This window comes from Schistocerca americana, chromosome 4, assembly GCF_021461395.2.
Source record: "Schistocerca americana isolate TAMUIC-IGC-003095 chromosome 4, iqSchAmer2.1, whole genome shotgun sequence".
NCBI lineage: Eukaryota > Metazoa > Arthropoda > Insecta > Orthoptera > Acrididae > Schistocerca > Schistocerca americana.
Genome location: NC_060122.1, coordinates 778364553 through 778386239, shown reverse-complemented (window position 1 = coordinate 778386239; position 21687 = coordinate 778364553). Strand labels below are relative to the sequence as shown.

General features: G+C 38.6%; 1 protein-coding gene across 1 annotated transcript in view; it reads left to right on the top strand.

Annotated features, from left to right (window-relative positions):
* LOC124613796 (putative leucine-rich repeat-containing protein DDB_G0290503) overlaps positions 1 to 21687 on the top strand; it is a 187302-nt gene that overhangs the window by 39360 nt on the left and 126255 nt on the right. Inside the window, exons 2-4 of the mRNA XM_047142518.1 lie at positions 5000 to 5923; positions 18808 to 18899; positions 18982 to 19126. Coding sequence (XP_046998474.1) covers positions 5000 to 5923; positions 18808 to 18899; positions 18982 to 19126 — 1161 coding nt within the window. The remainder of the gene's footprint in view (positions 1 to 4999; positions 5924 to 18807; positions 18900 to 18981; positions 19127 to 21687) is intronic.

Below are 21687 nucleotides of genomic sequence, written 5' to 3'. Positions count from 1 at the left end.
CCCTTGCCGGTCTAGGAATGGTAGAACGATGGGTTCGATGACGGTTTGGATGTACCGTGCACTATTCAGTGTCCCCTCGACGATCACCAGTGGTGTACGGCCAGTGTAGGAGATCGCTCCCCACACCATGATGCCGGGTGTTGGCCCTGTGTGCCTCGGTCGTATGCAGTCCTGATTGTGGCGCTCACCTGCACGGCGCCTAACACGCATACAACCATCATTGGCACCAAGGCAGAAGCGACTCTCATCGCTGAAGACGACACGTCTCCATTCGTCCCTCCATTCACGCCTGTCGCGACACCACTGGAGGCGGGCTGCACGATGTTGGGGCGTGAGCGGAAGACGGGCTAACGGTGTGCGGGACCGTAGCCCAGCTTCATGGAGACGGTTGCGAATGGTCCTCGCCGATACCCCAGGAGCAACAGTGTCCCTAATTTGCTGGGAAGTGGCGGTGCGGTCCCCTACGGCACTGCGTAGGATCCTACGGTCTTGGCGTGCATCCGTGCGTCGCTGCGGTCCGGTCCCAGGTCGACGGGCACGTGCACCTTCCGCCGACCACTGGCGACAACATCGATGTACTGTGGAGACCTCACGCCCCACGTGTTGAGCAATTCGGCGGTACGTCCACCCGGCCTCCCGCATGCCCACTATACGCCCTCGCTCAAAGTCCGTCAACTGCACATACGGTTCACATCCACGCTGTCGCGGCATGCTACCAGTGTTAAAGACTGCGATGGAGCTCCGTATGCCATGGCAAACTGGCTGACACTGACGGCGGCGGTGCACAAGTGCTGCGCAGCTAGCGCCATTCGACGGCCAACACCGCGGTTCCTGGTGTGTCCGCTGTGCCGTGCGTGTGATCATTGCTTGTACAGCCCTCTCGCAGTGTCCGGAGCAAGTATGGTGGGTCTGACACACCGGTGTCAATGTGTTCTTTTTTCCATTTCCAGGAGTGTATTTTACCTACATAGCTTGTACCATGTGTCAGAAACAGCATCAGTGTCAACAACAACAACAGAAATGGCAGTATTAAGTACATTAGCAGCAGCACCAATAGCAGCAACAAGCAACTAACTGCAGCCCAATGTACAGGTATGCTCTGAGAGGTGCAGGAAACTTGTCCTTCTCAAGGATTTTTGCTATCTCACCAGGACACAGGAATGAATATTACAGCACAAAATAAAATAGTAACCACTTCTCACCCTAGTCACCTACAGATTTTAAGCCTAAATATTCAGTGCCTTAGAAATAAATCATTAGAACTTGACATAGCAATGAATGGTGCAAACATTTACTGCATGTGCATCATGGAGCATTGGTGCAGAAGTTTTGAATGACACATGATTAATATTCATCCATGTATGGTGGCAAGTCAGTATTGTAGAAACAATGCCAAAAATGAGGTGTATGTATCTTTACTAAATCAAGTATCAAGTACAAAAGAAGGTGTGAAGCTGAATCATTGAGAGTGGAAAATCATTTTGAAGCAGCAGCTATACAGTTCTATGAAATACAGGGAAAAGTCATAGTCATAGCAATATACAGACCACCTAATGGGGATACAGACATATTCATTAATCAATTAGAAACACTGCTTAACATTCTTTTTACTGAAAGAGCCACTGTAGTTTTCTGTGGGGATTTCAACATAAATCTTATGAATGAAAGTAGGCTAAAAAATTAACTCTTACATCTATTATGTAGTTTCAATGTGTTTCCACGCTTACATGAACCCACAAGACTAACATGTAATACAAACAGTCTTATAGATAATATATTTTCAAATGTACAACCCACAGAAGTAGAAGTAACAAATACTGATTTGGGATTATCAGATCATAATGCTCTTGTCCTCAAAATTGCTTCAATGTCACTGTAAGAAAAAGAAAAGTGTACTTCACGTATAAAAGAAAATTTTCCACTGAAAACTGTAGAATTCACAAATATCCTAACTAGTGAGTCCTGGGCAGAAGTGCTGCCCCTTACAAATATGAATGATGCATATAACACTTTTTCTTCAATTTTCATGGGATATTTCCAAATGTGCTTTCCAAAGAAGCTGTCAAGAATCACATCATATTACATCACAATACAAAGCCAAGCTCATGGATCACAGTTGGTATCAAAACTTCTTGTGGAACTCTAAAGAGACTAAATTCAAAATTGAAGACATCTACAGATCCACAGTTCATAGAATATGTTAAGAATGACAAGAGGGTATATTGAAAAGTAATTGACAAGGTAAAATTTATGAGTAATGACAACTTAATAAGAAGTCTGATAACAATACAAAAGCCATATGGGGTATTGTGAAGACAAGAGATGTGAAGCCCAGGATATCATTCTCAAAAACATAGAAAATGTCAATATTAAAAAACAAGATTTGCCAAAGAACATCAACAATTATTTCATAAATGCAACAACTTCATTAAGCTCAAAATTTACAAACCAAGAAAAACCTTAATTTCCAAAAGCTGCTTATAGCATGAGGATAGATCCAACAGATAAACATGAAGTGTTCAATGTAATAAAAAACTTAAAACCTAAAATGTCAGCAGGGGTAGATGAGGTGCCTGTTTATATCATAAAAATGACAGCTGAGCCCTTGGCATATACAGCCAACTTATCATTTAGTGAAGGAGTGTTTCCAGAAAGGATGAAAATGTCAAAAGTGAAGCCATTATTCAAAAACGGTGACAAGCATAAGGTATAGAACTATCAACCAATATCCCTCCTTCCAGCATTTTCGAAAATAATAGAAAAATTAGTGAAGCGCAGAATCAACAAATATCTAAATGACCATAAGTTACTAAATAGAAATCAGCATGGCTTCCAGGCAGGTCAAAATACAAAAACAGCAGTAATGTGCTACACTGAACAAATAATCAAAAATCTGGAAAAAGACAGCAGCATAGTAGGAATAAATTTAGATCTCTCCAAAGTATTTGGCACTGTCAATCATGGTATTCTTTTAGAAAAACGGGAAGCATTAGGTATCCGTGGGACAGGGAAAAAGTGGTTTGAATCATACCTACAAAACAGAACACAGATTGTAGAACTGGTGTCAGATTACTCCAACCAAAAAATAAATTTAGTATCAGATGCAAAAGAAGTGGAAATAGGATTGCCACAATGCAGTATTTCTAGGTCCCTTATTGTTCATTGTATACATAAGTGTCTTTCACACCTCAGATGGAGCAGCAAATGCCAGATTCACAGACGACACTAGTGTGATAGTGTATTACTGTGTCTTGTATGACCAAGTATTATTCTTTGTACATTTTTTGTACAATTTTGTAGATATTATCCTTTGTACTACTTAGTGTAAACTGTTGTATGTTCCTTTTGCCCAAATTGTTTCCCAAAAATTTACATGTACTTTCAGGCAACATCCATACAATATTTATTGTCTACAGATGGATAAATAAAAAAATGAATAAATATATAAATAAAAATAAAGTATTGATTTGCTAAGTTCTTCTGTTATCTCATTTCCAAGAAACTTTTGTAATACCTCTTGTAACTTTGCTCTGTGTTTCATCCAAGTCTTAGTTTCTGATATTACATCACCTCCATGTAAAATTATCTTCTGCAACAATTTCAGGCATAGAACTTGATCCATTGATCTCATAAAAACACTTAACAGAAACATTTAGATGAAGGAGAAGAACTTTTAAGCCAGTATGATCTCACTTCAAAAAGTTATGCAATTAGAGGTTTTGAAGTAGGATGTATAGGCACAAGGAAGAAGGAAGGCAGGTTGGGTTTAATATGCCATCAACATTGAGGTCATTAGATATGGAGCACAAACTCAGAGTGTATCAAGGACAGGGCAGGAAATTGGCTATGCCATTTCAAAGGAATCATACTGACTTTTGCCTCGAGTGATTTAGGGAAATCACGAAAAAGATAAATCTGGATAGCTGGATGAGGGTTGAACCATCGTCCTCTCAAATGTGAGTCCAGTGTTCTAAACACTATATATAGGCACCTACCAGTATCATGCAGTTTATATAGTTGATGCCTTCTAGTTTTGCTAAGATCTTTTCAATGTGTACTGGTAAGTCACTTTGCATATCAATGCACTGATTTATTTATATATTTTGTCCATATGAATCTCTTTTTCAGTACATATATCATACACAAGATATTGGACAGGAAACCTTTTATCTATTGGTTTTTCAAACATCAAACATACATTACTTAAATTTTTATAACAAATTTTATCTGTACAGTTAATAATTACAATTTTTTAAAAAATACTGTATATTTATAACTTATTTCTACAATTAAATATACAAATTACAATTTTTCTTGCATAAGATACTGTGAGATTGAATAGTAGCAGTTTTTCAGAAGGTAGGCTGTCACAGACTTTTTAAAGCTCTACAGTTCAGGAAGAGATTTTATTTGTCTTGGTATGAGCATCAAGTACTACATGAACATTACCACAGGGCTTATTTACTACTAATTGTGGGTTATTGTACCCTTTGGATGACCTCTCCATGATCCCTTGCTGAAGCATCTTCCTAATTTCTTAGCCAGCAGCCTTTTCTAAAGCGAATGGTATAGAATAAGGATACAGTTTCTTAAAGAAAGGTAGTTAAGTTCCAATTTTTAATTTACTTTCATACCATTTTATAACTCCTGGATTATCTGAGAATTCCACCTTACATCTTACTAATAGTTGTTGCAACTTGTTCTTTTCCTGGTTATTTAATGTATTACTAATCTTTATTTTCTCTATAAGATTCTTTTACTTCATTGTCCCTTATCTCCTGGTTGTCTTTCATTTCCTTTTCTTCTGATAAGTTCCCATAGCATTAGCACATACTCTCAATTTTTTGTCTGCTGGTGTTTCTATATTACCTCAGTTAAAAGAAATTGCCTCCCAACAGAATAGACACATTACCGAGAATATTTTTCTGGTGTTGATACTTGTTTACAGCTTGCCATTTTAATTTGAAGATAATAATAACATGGTTGCATTTTGTTTCAGAGGGAGAAAGTGCCTGAAGAAGAGAAAATGATAAATCAGGAAATAAACATTCAACTCAAGCTTAAAGTGAAAGAAACTGAAACAAGCAGCAGAACAGATAATATTCTGACTGAATTGTCACAAAAAGTAAACACAGAAATCTTAACCCCCTGTAATGATATATGCAAAACAGTTGAGAGTGTTCCTACAATGCAAATGGACAACTTAGAAGAAAGTCAACAAAAGGCAATAACATTGCAGGTTTTTGAACACACTTCAGCACCAGAGGATTTATCATATGAAAAAATCAAGGAAACACAAGTTCAAAAGTCTGAAGAGGATGTAAAAAGTTATGATGACCAAAGTAGCATTACTGATGGTGCTGAATACGATAACACAAAAAGTGATGACACCAGTGTTGTAAACTATCAACAACCTGACCAAATTTCAGATTTATCAGAACTTCAAGATGAGTGGGTATCTGATATTCATGATACTACTCACTCAGCAACAAAAAAATCTTTATTTGGTGAGTGTTCGGAGAGTTTATTACATGAGGATGGAAGTCCAAAGATTATTAAATCTGATATAAAAAATGATGACCTTCATATTACTGAGTGTAAAGAGAATCTCAGTGAGAACAGCAAGCAGATAGTACTACCACAAAGTCACTACCATGAATATCAAGATCTGAACATATCAGCTAAACATTTATTACAGCACCGTCATAATGACTGGACTCTAGCTCATGAAAACATGACTGACATAACAGAGAATGAGTCCTTGTATGAGAACTCTGATAATGTATCACTTGCTGAAAGTTCTCCTAAGCTGGTTGTCTATGGCTCTAGTAAGGATGCTTTAAAGAAAGTGATACACAATCAAATTTTCTTCCCAAAGAATGATCGACTAGGATACTTGCAGAGTGGAAAAATTACTGATCAGGTATGTAAATTTTGGATTTTAGTAATCTATTACATACTTAAAATATGAGAAAAGTAAATGAATTTTCTGTTGTCGTACGTAAAGAAAATTGCACTTGATGTATCATTAAAGTATTAGAAATAAATATACCAGAGTGAGCCGTATGGAAAGAACTTTTGAAACTGAAGGATAATTTTAGAAGAGACCTCAAACTAACCATTACTTGATTGTTACACTTAGTTTGTGTTCTCATATGGGTCATTTAAGCTATTTTGTTCTTATGTCAAGATTTCTGATGAACTAGGGCAACAAAAAAGTTTTTATATGACTACCAAACCAGTTAAATTTCCTCTACAGTTGTGCAAGCATTATTGTAGAATCTAGAATCCAGTTCAGGAGCTACACTAAATAATCCTAATTTTGGTTCACTGATTTCTTATTATCTGACTTTTACAGTTTTATCAACCTACACTTCTGCAGAATTTTTTTTGTTTTTGCTGCCATATAACACTGCTGCAGCTGAAGTTTTTGAAATTTGTAAATTCTGTTCTTCTGTCAATAACTCAATAATTCAGAATTTATTTATGGTTACGAAAATATATCTGATTTATGAAATTTTTAAATGTGAGTGACAAATTTTGCAATGGCCAACATGTTTATTTCTGTCACTTTTCACATTATATTTAAATGACTGCTCCAAGAGTCTTCAGCAGCTGCTGCAGACACGGACCTCAGATGTGTGTGCTCCTTGAGTGCACCATGACAGGGAGGTTATCCAAAACATGTTAATAAACTTGCCAAAGCCTTAAAAATTATTTTTAATTAGTCTGTGACCTTATCCATATATAATTTTGTACTGGAACCCCAACAGACCTGATATTACTTTAAATGACTTTTGATCAGTACTTTATTTATCACCCAGTTCCTCCAGGCTTTAAAAACTCTACCACATGCTTTGACAGCACCTTGATTACCTCTGATTCTGCCCTGGGGTGACAGCTATTCTACCCAATATTGTTCTCACACTACAAGTTGATATTCTCTTCCCCATTAAACATATAATACAGTAGAGTGTCGATTATCCGAACGTCGGTCAACCGAACAACCGCTTAACCGAACTGTGTACTCGCTCGCACCTGTTACTCTCCCACCCTAGCGTCCATCATCCCCTTCACTCCCACAGTAGTCGCCGCAGTGGGCCACCGCTGGCGGAACACTGCTTCTAATGGGCCCTTCACAAGGTGCTGCTGACCGGCTAAGCTGCCAGTCGCTGTGTTTCAACAATCAGCACACTTCTGTTGGCTTGGCACTGGCAGTAGAAGTAGTGGCAGTATCAAAGCTGTCCACAGCAACAGCTGTGCCAGCTTAGAGTTGAGGCATGCCGCTCTGCGCAGTTTGAAGGATTGCATGCCCCAAAGAAGAGCTTCTCAAGGTGCAAACGGTCACCTTCTGTTCTCTGTTATGACCACTTGTGTGCTGCTGCTGCATGAAGAAGTGAACTTGACGATACAAAATGCTTAAACGTAAACGTGTTGTCCTTTCTATGAGGGACAAGTTCGAGATTATTAAAAGGTTAGAAGAAGGTGAATCTGCAACCACTTTACCCAATGAGTACAAGGTGGGGGAGTCGACAATTACGGATATAAAAAAACAAAAGATGAGCAGAGCAAATTTTATAGCTATGCTTGATTCTACTGATGGATCAACAAGCCATAAAACTATGAAGCTCGCCACTAACACAGATCTAGATGATGCTGTTTACAAGTGGTTTACACAAAAGCGATCAGAAGGAGAGCCTATCTCAGGTCCCATTCTGTGTGAGAAGGCAATGCAGTTCAACGAAAATCTTGGAGGGCCTTCGAACTTTAAAGCGAGCACGGGCTGGTTAAAACGCTTCAAGTCAAGACACGGCATTCATGAGCTTACAATACAGGGAGAAAAACTGTCGACTGATTCTTCATCAGCTGAATCTTTCAAAGTCAAACTAAGGGACGTATTAAGGGAAGAAGATTATGCTCTCTAAAACGTTTACAATGCTGACGAAACTGGACTTAACTGGAAAGCTTTACCAAGGAAAACTCTTGTTTCATGTCATGAATTAGCAGCACCTGGTCCTAAAACAAGCAAGGACCGTATTACAGCTTTGGCTTGTGCTAATGCTACTGGAAGTCACCGACTGCCTATGTTCGTCATTGGTAAAAGTAAAAAACCGCGTTGTTTCAAGCTCGTTAATTTGTCATCCTTGCCTGTTGTGTACACCTCACAAAAGAGTGCCTGGATGGATAGTACGATTTTTATGAAGTGGTTTCTGGACGTTTTTGTACCCTCTGTAAAAGCTCATCAGCTAAAGAATGGGAAGAGGGAGAAAACACTACTTCTCTTTGACAATGCACCAACTCATCCATCATGTGATATTTTAAATGAAAGAGATGAGTTCATAAAGGTAATATTTCTTCCACCTAACGTAACCTCTTTATTACAACAGCCCATGGATCAAGGCATTATTGAGACTTTCAAACGATATTACAGGAAAGAATTGTTGTGTAAGTTATTGTTAGGAGGAGAAGAGGATGGAGAAGAAAGCCTCTTAAGAAATCATAAGAATATTGACTTGAAAGACGTGTCCTACATGATCAGCGCTGCATGGAATAGTGTAAAGGAAGAGAATTTGAAGAAAGCCTGGAATAAAATTTTGGACACAGAAGAAAATTCGCAAGGTATGATTGAAAATGATGAACAGAATATGTCTGAAATTCTCAGTATGCTAAAAGAAATAGATTCCCACGAATGTGATGAAGAAGACGTTCATGATAGGATGAATATCGATGATGCTGATCCAGGACAGCAAATCATGCAGGACAGCGAGATTGTAAACGTCGTCACTGATAAAGATGATGCCGCCAGCACTCATCAATCAGTGCTCCAGAAAGTGAAGATGAAAGTATACCAACAGCTTCTGAGGCATTCACTTGTTTAGATACTGCCTTGCGATGGTTTGAAGCCCAAGATGAAAGTGACCATTTTCAGATGTCTGTAATGAAAAAAGTATGTGACTTAGCTGCTCGTAAGCATCTAGGCTTGCTTAGACAGACCAAAATAAAGGATTTTTTTAGATGTTAATTTTGTATACTGTGTGTATTGTTCATGCAACATGCATATGTAATACATATATATTTTTGTTTAATAAACTGTGCCACATACTATATATTACTACTGAAGTTGCTTTTGCATGTTACTTTGTAATACTAAAAGAAATGCCTGTTTCTATGAATAAATTTACTGTACAGTACTTCTTTTTGGCAAATAAACATGTACAGTTCGATTATCCAAACAAACCAGTTTTCTGAACACCCTTGTCCCCCAATTACTTCAGATAATCGACGCTCTACTGTATTACTTAGTCTTTTTTATATGACAGTCTCATTCCCAACCTCACATTCCATAAATCCTTACCTAGTGGATAATATCAATGAGAGAGCTGTCTTGCACACCCACCCAACACCTCCAATTGCAGTCATATCTCTATTAGTTCCTATCTCATCTGAGGTAGGAGGACGTATGAGAGCAACTGTTAATTCACACATCCTATTTTGGTGTGGGTGATTGTCCATTTATTCACCCACATGCCATGTTCTGTAAATTCTGTAATGGATGATAGGATGTCCAACAAGTCAAGTAATACATTGAAAGGTGAAAGCAGACACTGTATTTGTTTAACTTATAATAACAGCAAGTTATTTTTGGTGATTAAGCAACTAGCTACACATACTTTTAAAATGCTTTATCTAAATACCATTGCTAGTTTCAGCCATTCGTGCCCATCTTTAGATGGCTAACATTTCCAATTAGATTAGGAATGCCTAAAAAGAGTTACGGCACTGAAATAAAGCATTTTGAAAGTTTTTGAGACTGGTTGTGTTTTTCACCAACAGTCATTAATGGCTATGGATTTCATAAGATCCATCTGGATAAAACATCATCACAGATTATGACCATAGCTAATCTACTCAGACGGATAATAATGGAAACTATTTCTAGATTACTGATAAATATTTACATATATTAAGAGAAACTATACTTTTAAAGAGCCAGTGCTCCTTTTCTTATGCTACTTATGCATTTGTGTGGTGCATCAAATAAAACATTTATGTGCCACTACACAGACTGTCAGATGTCTGTGAACTGGAAAAGTGAAGATCTGTTTAATAAAAACATTAGAGTAAGGTGTAATTTTCATCCTTGAGTCCACGTGTTCAGATTAATTGTAAAAGGAGTGGCTTATGGCATATTCCCCTACTCTGTTTTGTACACCTGTGAATTTCAGTTTCTTGTGTAATGTCTACTGGCAACCTATTATAGACTTTTGCACCAGAGTAGAAAACTCCATTATGGTTCTTAGATAGGGATGCATAGGCACTATGAAAATTATTTTTATTTCTAATATTATGGTGGCAAAATGCACTGTTCATGCTAAATTCACTCTTTGTTATTAACCTCAAATGCCATTCTGGAGTACATACAGGGTGTTAACTAATATGCGGAAAACTTTGGGGAGTGGATACAGGACTTAAAAAGAATACCTAATTTTGTGATTCAGAAATACATACTGATATCAATGCACTGAGTCATTTGTAATGTGATGTCACCAGAAACAGTCCATGTTTCTACTGTGAGGGGGTAATATTTTCAGTCTGTGGCAACTGTGTCATCAGTAAACATTTCAGTACTTGTGCTGTGTGTCATTAAAAGACTTGTATTGCTTCAGGGTGCTGTGCAGAACAATAACATATGATCAGAGGCCCCGCATAGCCACTCTAATGGAGCAATCAATGAGACAGGTGGACATCACAGTCACTGTGAGACAAAGTGATGTCTTTAGAAACTGGAACAAGTTTCTAGCAGCAGTATCAGTTCAGGATCGCCACAGAGATAGTTGTGAAAGAAAAACAATAAGTTTTCAGACCAACATCTGCATGTAACAGCAAACAGAAATCCCCAATGCAATACTATATGTCCATGGTGGGAGTTCCAAACAGCTATAGGGGTGCAGGTGTCAAACACAGATGACTCCATGAGTAGCAATTATATGCCAGAAGACCTCTCAGGGCTCCTCCTGTAAATCAGATTTGGAGAGAGGTCTGTGTCGCTTATGAATGAAACCACTTTTTGGGAATTAGATTTCAAGGGACACAACACTCTTTCCTCATGAGACACATAAGTCTCCACTCTGACAATACTGATATTCATGTGTGGAGGTGACAAGGGCAATGTTTAAGTCTAACTTTTTGTAGACTGCCACCCTTATCAAGGTTGTTTAGTCACATTTTGGGGAGGAATCATGTACGCCTGCAGGACACCTCTTGTGCCAATACATGGGATAGTGATAGTGTGAAGTATCAGGACAACATCCTTACATGCATTGTGTCTCTATATGGTGAACATACTGGAGCAGGACACATGTTGATGGATGACAATGCATGCCACCATCACCACACTCTTTTGATCACCATCCTAGTGGAACACAGAATCAGTCAGATGGAATCGCATCCATATATTCTAGATTTTAACTGCTTTGAGAATGTGCAAGACACATTAAACCGAGCAGCTTGCATTCATCCTGTCCCACAATTGTCCTTACAGGGCATCATAGAAGCTGCTGTGGAGGAATGGGACAATATCCCACAGGCTTATCTGGACAACTTGATCAAGTGGAAGAGTGTTTATCTTCCTTATTTTGGGCTCTATATGACTGTACCTAGCAGAACAAATGTTTTGTATCCTATTATGTCCTCTATTGACAATTCAGCAATAAGCAACATTTATTTTGATCACTGTGTGTGTGACTTTTTTTATTTTCTCAGTTAAAGACACTTTTTTGTTGTTACGTGTTTCTTCTTTTCTGTCTTTTTGTTTTCAAACTTACGACTTGGTTCTAAGGGAATTTTTTCTTTTCAAATACTGTCTTCTGATGACTAAATGTAATGTTCAAAATATCTGCTATTACCTCTAACACAAGCTTCTAAATCTTCTGGAACACACTGATAAAGAAAGTCGACATTTGCAGTAGGTCTTAAATACACTGTGTCCTTGAAATGTCTCCAAAAAGAAGCTGTTGCTGCCCCATGACCTATCTGTTTACTGTATTTGGGAAATGCTAATTTAAAACTGTTCTTGCTTGCAGAGCAAAATGAGGTGGTGCCCTATTGTGTCTGAACCACTTGTTTTGACTTCCTCCATCAAAAAATTTAAATTTCGCTGAATGGCACTCCAGTCAATGTTCCATGGAAAATAAGACATCCAGTTAGTCTATCTCCAGTTGCCACATCCTATATGTTAATGGTAAATTGTTGTTGATGTCTTCTTCCCAAAACTGCAGAAGTATTCTCATCTGCATATACATGAATGTTGTGAAAAGTCTGCATTCCATTCCTGATAAACTTTGCTTCATCTGTGAACACTGTGGTAGGCAGAAAGTGTTGGTTCTGAGCACACATTCCCAGTAATCAAACACAAAAAGCTATTCTGGATTCAAAATCTGTTTCAGTAAGAACATGCATTCTGTGAAGATGGTATGGATAAATCATTCGCTCTCATGACACTTTCCACACTGTCGGCTGACTTGCAACCTCAGTTTCTGCTATTTCTCTGGTATTGCTGCCATTATTTTCCTCAATATGATGAAGTACTTGATCTTCTAGACCAGGTGTTCTAACACTATTTCGTCTTCCACAATGAAATGACCTTATCTCAAAAGACCCTGTCTCAACAAGATGTTTATGAATTCTTTGAATGCTCTTATTGGTTTTTATTAGAAAATTTTTCAGCATACAAACATCTGGCTTCAGACGTATTTGCAGTTTGCAAATCCATGCCCGCCATGTGCTGATTAGAATACATTTAGCCAGAAATGGGCAGTACACACTAGTTTGAGTAAGAATACAACCAAGCAGGTGTATTGCCCATGAATGAAAGTCAGACACAACAGGTCTCTCTCTAGCTAGGGTTACTAATGCATGCTTGTTCAGAAATACCCAGTGGTGGGGGAAGAATGTTCAGTACACCCTAAACACTAGTCCAATAAGAACTGCAGCATAATCTTCCACTATTGGTTGTCTTCTCTATACTAAAAGTATGTATTTATTTACCAGTACTCCTCCCAAAACAAACATGTAAAAAGAAAAAATGCCTACAGAACTAAGTTCAAAATTTGAAAACAAAAAGACATGAAAGAAGGAAGCACATAACAATAAAAAAGTGTCTGTAACTAAAAAAATTAAAAAAACTGATCATACATATCTTTGTTTCTGTTTAAGACCTCTGTCCCCTTCCTAGAAGTTTCCCACATATTAGTTAACAGCCTGCATACATTGGTATGAATTCCTATGTTTCTGAAGAACCTGCTGCAAGATGTTCGATTATCAACTTTGCACAATATTCTTACTGCACACCTCTGTAGCAAAATATTTTTATGACCTGAGCTGCACTGACCCAGAAGATTATGCCGAAGGTTTATGTTGAGTAAAAAGATCCAAAGGACACTAGCAAATCTATCAGCTTGTCAACATAGTGAGAGATATTTCTAAGCTCAAAGCAAGTAGAACTAAACTTTTTGCTTAAATTACCTCAGTTTATTATACATATGGTTAAAGGAACTATGCACTTGGAACCTCGTCCACCATTTGCCTATCAGTCTCTACTCTTGTACCTATAAGTCAGTTCATTTGTTTGGAATTACGTAATATGAAACTTTATATCAATGAAAATAATCAATTTTTGAAAATATTCAAACACTCAGGCATTTCAAATCTCATCTGGTGCAGTCCCCAACAGTCAGTCCTTCCTTCTCAGCCTACCCAGTAGGTCTCCCCTGACCCAGGTTTCTGGGCAACTTTTCTGAACCATCCTCAAGTCCTAAACCTCACCAGTCCTTATCTTTTACCCTTCTTCCTTCCCCTTTAATCCTTCTGCTAGAAGAATGAGCCACTGGCTACAAAAGCTTGCAAATTTCAGTACCTTTTTATACGTATGTTCTCCTGCTGCCACTTGGTAGATATCTATCCAAGAATATGAGAATTTGTAAGATTAAAACATAAGCTATTTCCTGCAAACCAGTTGTAAGACTGTTTCATTAACATATTGATTGTGTATTGTATGGATGTGTTTGGGCCTTTTGTTGTTATACTTGTGTCATCAGCAAACATGACAGTTTTTGAAGAGTCCCCCCAATGTCCTAAGTAAATAATTTATCTAGATCAAGAACAGAAGTGAGCCAAACATTGATCATTGAAAGGAGAAGGTATTTAAAGATTCTCTACTCCTAATTTAGTCTTATTCCTGTCACATCATTTATTAATTTATTTGTTGTATATTATGTGTGATACTCAGTTTTTGATTGTTATGATCTGACCCCATTTAAGCAAGTAGATACTTTTAACAGCATATGGTTTTAGTTTCCTCGGTAAACTTTTATGACCCACACAAGTGAAGGGCTAGGCAATATGGCAGAAATTGTGACAAAGTTGTTATTTTTGCTTAATTTTTTTAGATTTCACTTCATGAGATCACTTATTACTTTCTCAGTAGAGAAGCCTTCACGGAAAGCAAACTGAACTGTTGTGGAGACACGGTTCAACATTTTGTTATAAACTAACTTCTCAAAAAAATTTGAGAACATGGGAAGAAGGGATGTATAGGTTTTATTACTACTTCCACTACTGCTATTACTACTACTACTACTATTACTACTTGAAGTTAATTTATCCATGCTAACAGCAGTTGAACTACATGCTTGTGGAAAAATTACTTGCATATATACACTTTGACTCCAAAGGAATTGATTCAGAATACATCCTCAGCCGATTAACATATACATGAATAAGAATCCACTTCAGTTGTACTGAGAATTTATTTATTTAACTACATGATTGGTTACAGGACATTAGAGACCCATTCTCAGTTGCCAATAATTAATTAAAAACAGACATACTTGTGTGGTGGTCAGGCCAGTCAGCATAGAAAATCAAGAAGCAGACAGCAGAACATGTAGCAAAGGCCAAAAAGGAACTTTGTAGTGTTAAGCCTCTCAAGGAGCTAGGAGTGCATCGCAGTGCATGCGCCGAATGTATAGGTAAACATTTTGTGTATTTGCCACCATGTCGTCCTAGCCCCTCTAGAGGTCAAACTGCACAGTTCCTTGTTGGTCTTAGTGATATGCTCCATTAGGGACTCACAGCATAGGGAAGACATAAGCTTGACTTTCCATACTAACTGACCCAAGCTCCATGGATTTATGATGGTTCCTAATCAATTGTTAACACTAATTGTCAGCTCCAATGTTCTAAAACCAGTTGTGCAGTTAAATAAATAAATTCTCAGTAAAACTGAAGTGGGCTCTTACTTATGAATGTCTTATCATTGAATGGTTGTGAAGGTAACTCAAAGGTAGCACAACCAAGTTAGCACAGGATTTTAATACTTTTGTTGAAATACTGTCAGGAAGAGTTCCTGATTTAGAGTGACCTAATGAGTTTTGTGATTTCTGTAACATTCTCTGGACTCCACCACAATTGTCTCTCACACATCAGAAAGTAAAAGTGGCTCTAGTGTTGCTTTATTGCAACCATCTGACCATCTACATATACATTCATACTGTGCAAGTCACAGTACAGTGTGTGGCAGAAGATACCATGTACCATTTCAAGTTCTTCCCTTTCCTGTTCCACTCACATATAAAGTGAGGGAAAAACTGTTTCTATGCCTCCATATGAGCCCTTATTTCTTGTATCTTATCTTCATGGCACTTAAATGGACTGTACATTGGTGGCAGTAGGATTGTTCTGCAGTCAGCTTCAGATGCCAGTTCTTTAGATGTTCTCAATGGTATTTTTCAAATAGAATGTCACCTTCCCTCCAGGGCTTCCCATTGAGTTCCTGAAGCACCTCTGTAACAGTTGCATGTTGTTCAAACCTACCACTAACAAATCTAGTGGACCACATCTGAATTGTTTTGATGTTGACCAGTTAACCCATTTATAATAGGTCTAAATGTCTGTTTCATGAAAGACGATTAGATTTAGAAAAAATTATGGATCATTGCTGTACTATACCTTGCTATTATTGTTTGGAATGTTATGTGGGGAACAAATATAAACTGGACTTGACCACATCCCAAAATTTTCCCTGCTCGTAATTTTGCTGTTGGAAAGCTCTCAAGTGCTTTAATCTTGCTTGCTTCTGCTGCTATCAGATCAGATTTGAGTTTTAAGATCAGCTGCTCTTTATCCACAGCCAGAGTGTGACAAACATAGCAACAAAGTCTCCAAGTTCTAGCCACATTTCCATCCAAGCTGGTTGTTTCAGCATTCAGTATGCAAAAAAATGTTGAAAGTCTTCATGCTAAATGATGACTACACAAATATCTACACATGTGAATGGCCTTTCACAGTCTGTGGGTTATTTGCATCTAAAGTGCCAAATTGGTGAATATGTTGAACACCACAATTCTAATAGTTTCAAGTCCTACTCATGCTTATTAAATATCAGTGCCATTTGGATCCAATTGTAAAACACTAGTTTGTCTGTGTTGCTGTATGATAACCTTCCCTCCAATGTATCCTTTGTTACTACAGTTCTCCTAGTCTAAATCTTCACTTGTTCCTATATTCAGTTAGTCTTCCCACTCTCATGTTCTCACTGTTCATTTTGTTATTTTCCACACTTCTCTCTCCCTCCCTTTCTCTCTGTCTCATGAATAATCTACAATCTTACCACTGCTTCTAAAACAATGTCTCCCCATCTCCTATATCCCAGTACTACCCTACCCCTTCTTTGATCTGCTCTTCTTGTTCTCACCTGCTCTTTCTAACACTACACATTTGTTCTCTCTCCTACCCATTTCCCATAACAATTACTTATCAAAAGTTAAAGTTGATGCGGCATGGAGATAACCTGAAGGACATAAACAGTAGTGACAGTAGTGGGCAAGAGACGACAGCTGCTGCCATCTCCCTCCCCTCCCCACTTCACTCCCTTATGGGAAACCAATTACAATCTTCATAAACCAACTCATATGCTGCCCTGTCACAGAGACAGACATATCCATCCAGTATCAATTTGAGGAATGCTATGTCAGTTAGTGGTTACATACAAATTACAAGTGTACCTAGAGCCATTTGTCATTCAGCTTCAAAACTGTTTTGCGTTAGCCACTATTTTCATTGCATCTGAAAATGATAGATGGCTGTGGGTTCTACATAGAAGTTTCTAGTTAAATTGTACCTTCAGTTCGCAATGTTTCTCCTCTTGTGTTATAACTATTAAAAATGAGAGTAAATAAAGTATTTCCATGTGTTTGAACTTTACCTTCCTGACAGCAAAATAATATCAATAAATCTCATACAAATTATATTTCCTCAGTTAAGTGCATTGCAGATATTGGCTTTCTATTATGAAGTAATAGCATCAGTATGTTTGGTGATTAATAAACACAATTTTGAGTTTGATTTAATAAGAAATTGTGCTACATTTATTGTGGCCCTTCCAATTCCACTTAACTTCACATCAGTTGTGCCCCCCTCCCCATAATTATCCATATTCTGGCTACATTCTTTGATGAGCTTCCCTGTTTGTCTGTCTGTGTGCATATTAACAATGTAGGAAAAGCTAGATTGCTACTTATCATAAAGACACCACACTAATTTGCAGACATCCACAATTAAGACACTTACACATAAGTTTTTGGCCACATCTTTGTCAGAAAAAAAGAAATAGGCACCATTCATTCACACAAGCAAGCACACCTCACACACATGAGTGCCAACTCTGCAGCTCTTGCCAGAATGTAACTATCATTTGGGAGGGAAGCAGCAATCTGGAGGGAGCAGAGAAGGGGGAAGGGATAGCAATGTACATGTGGGAGAAGAGAGGAGTACTGTCTGGTGGAGTGTGCAGGGAATAGAATGCCAACAGGTGCAGTGTCAGGAGGCTGTGGAGCAGGGAGGTGGGAAAAACAGAGCGAAAATGAGAGGAATGGGTAAAGATAGGTGGGTACATTGGCAGAGGATGGCAAACAAAGAGAGTGGGAGATGAGGATGGGGAAAAGGTGTTAGGACAGAGGGGATAGAAACCGTTGGGTGGAGGGTGTGGGGACAGTATGTTAATTGTGTCAGTCTGCAACTTAGTGTGTTATCTTTATGGTAAGTAACAATCTATCTTTTCCTACATTCTTGATATTCCTACCTGGAGTTTTGATTCTGTGCATATTAAAACAGAAATTAGGATAACAAGTTTCAGAAATAGTGGTTATCAGATATTTATTGATTTGTTCTGGTTTTTAATTGTTTGACCTCTTTCTCCAGTCTAGAATTTCTGTATTCACAGTATTTACTCTGAAGATGGTAATGGGAATTCTTGGACGGAATTTATGTAACTGAAGACATGATGGTAATGACTCAGTAGGTAGTTAAGGCACTGACTGGTTTATAGGCACCTGAAGAAGACCGAAAACATTGTTAAGTTTCAGACACTGCTCTACTCAAAGATAATGAGTACAACACACACACACACACACACACACACACACACACACACACACACACACACACACACATATTTTCAGTCATATGTATGTGCCTAGAGATTGCCGAATACCTTAACTACACAGTTAGTTATTAGTTTTACTCCTTTTAGTATTTAATCCGAGTTGTTATTGTCATTACCTCCTTCAATTTCAACACCCACTACCTCATTATTTACAGATATTTTGTGATTAGAATCTCATTGTTTCATGTCTAGATGTGTCTTAGAGTATTAACATAAATGTTGTCTTCAGCAGGCTTTGAACTGTGTTCCATATGAAAGTTTTTATCCATGTATCTAAAATGAATATGCCTTGCTCTTACTTTCAGGATAATGTGAACTCCCTGACAACATTCTTATCTGACAAATATTCCACCCAAGAACAACTTGCCAATTATTTTGATGAGCTCGACAGTACCAGGTACAAAAGTAATAAACTCTTGGAAGATTACTGATAAGAGGTACCAAATGCCTTTTGCTCTAATTTTGTTTGCCTTTGTTAGGTGTAAACTAATGCAAGATATCCTAAAGAAAGATGACAAAATGGATCAATTAAAGAAAAAAATTGATGTGCTAGAAAGTGAAATAAGGTACATCAACAGAGAAAACACAGTATTAACAAATATCCTAGCAAACTGCAACAAACGGGTGTGTTTCTATCAATTATTATATAAGACTTAATGTTGGAATAACATTATCAATATAGTATGCTTAATATAAACATTGGTATTCTGGCCCAAGCTGCCAGAGTTGGTGTTCATGTGCGCATGAGGTGTACTTGTTTGTGTGTATGAATTGTGTTTGTTTCTCTTTTGCCAATGAAGGCTGTGGCTGAAAGCTTTATGTAAGTGTCCTTTAATTGTGTCTGTCAGTAACTTAGTGTCTTTATTATGGTAAGCAGCAATCTATCTTTTCTTACATTGTTTTTTATGTTTATATTAGTCGCTTTGCGATAATATTTTATTGATGTTATGTATGAATTAATTTTTGCTGATAGTTCTTATTATAATTTATATGATCAGAAGGAAGAAAGTTAGTATTTAATTCTAGAGAAAAATGGAGGAAATTACTTCAGTAATATCATAACACAGATAATAGTTCATGCATCTTCTGTAGCCAAGCTGAGAACTTTCTATTCTATCAGTCCTTCAGAATGAACTTTAACATCTGGGCTGCACATTAGCCATAACAATAATTTTAAATCCATATCCTCTTAAATTTTAAATGTTGGTAGGTCAGTTGCACAGCCTAAAGCACATTTCTTCTTTGAAGAGGATAGTGCTAGGTAGTATGCTACAATAGAGGTTGTGGAAGCCATGCCGCAAAAATGTGCAAGCAGACCACAGCCACTCATGGTCAGCCCCAGTTTGCTGCATCAGACGTCTGTCGGCATGCGTACCAGCCAAGAGGCAAAACTGTAGCAACATGTGGCTCACACAGACATGGATCAGCAGGAAAAGCAACAGAAGTGCAAATTCAGCTGCTGTACAATAGTGATCCATATTTCAAGAGTCTATAACCTCAATCTGAGGACCATGTGGGTTGAGCTTAATGTGAGTTCCCCACAGATGTGTACAGAAGTTTCTATGGTGCTATCCATTCATTTCCACCTCCACTTTACCATGTCCACAAAACACACAGCACCCACGTGATTGTCAGAAAAAGTTTCATTTTGTTCCAGACACACATCCACAATTCTCCCACACTGACATGCGATCAGACGATGTGCTCATCACAGAGGAATGCACACCTTCCAGGATCAGTGTTCAAGTGGAACTGTTATGCAAACACAGTAATCCTGATCACCGGTTACCGGACATTTTAATCTGATGTCATTTCTGTCACTTGTTCATTTACTCATTTGGCAGAATAAGTACATTTTCTGTAAGTGTATTTATCAATAACTGTTACCACACCATCACCATAGCCTATTTCCTGAACAAAGTGTGTGGTTGCAACAGTAAAGTCAGCTCACTGCATGACTGGAATGTAAGCAGTAATAACCACATATTCCTGCTTCACTGGTGTCTCTGATGTTATCACTAGACTAAATATGTGGTGGTGAACTTTCATCGGTGTGAGTGACATGGGACCACAAGTGATCTAACACTAATGTTCTTGCATATGAAGAGTGAGTTTGTGAACAAACCATCATGAACTAGCTGCTTAATCAAGACGATGACTCTGGAAGAACTGCAAAAGACAATAGGCAGTAGACAAATGACAGTAGATGAGCCACTAGTAGGTAACCAGAGACTGGAGAGCAAGCTACAGGCACTCTTCCACATGCACGGTCTCTGCTCACCTGGAACCAACTGAGGAAAACTTCAGCGCACAAGGCACAGCCCCACCTACACCTCCCACTGTTACGGGAGTGGCAACAAGCACAGGCCACGTGTTGGTTAGGCTGCTGCCCTTTTGGTCCTCTGACCCAGTCATCTGGTTCAACCAAATGGAGGCAGTTTTCCTGAGCAATGACATCACCTGCAACATCGCCAAATTTGGACGTATCTTGAGCCAGCTAGATCAAGACTAAGTGACTGAAGTGTGGGACATAATCACCATGCTACCAATGCAGTCTTTATATAAGGAACTAAAAGAAGAGATAATCTGGCGAATTTCATTGTTGCAGAAACAACAGATGCATCACTTGCTGTGCCAAGAGGAGTGCGGTGACAGGAGGCCATTTCAGTTCCTGTGCCATCTGTAGACTCTCACTCAGTCCAACATGGTCCTGGACTCACTGTCATGTACTATCTGCACAGCCTTCCAGCACAAATGCAAGCAGTCATTGCCATACAAATACACTCCTGGAAATGGAAAAAAGAACACATTGACACCGGTGTGTCAGACCCACCATACTTGCTCCGGACACTGCGAGAGGGCTGTACAAGCAATGATCACACGCACGGCACAGCGGGCACACCAGGAACCGCGGTGTTGGCCGTCGAATGGCGCTAGCTGCGCAGCAGTTGTGCACCGCCGCCGTCAGTGTCAGCCAGTTTGCCGTGGCATACGGAGCTCCATCGCAGTCTTTAACACTGGTAGCATGCCGCGACAGTGTGGACGTGAACCGTATGTGCAGTTGACGGACTTTGAGCGAGGGCATATAGTGGGCATGCGGGAGGCCGGGTGGACGTACCGCCGAATTGCTCAACACGTGGGGCGTGAGGTCTCCACAGTACATCGATGTTGTCGCCAGTGGTCGG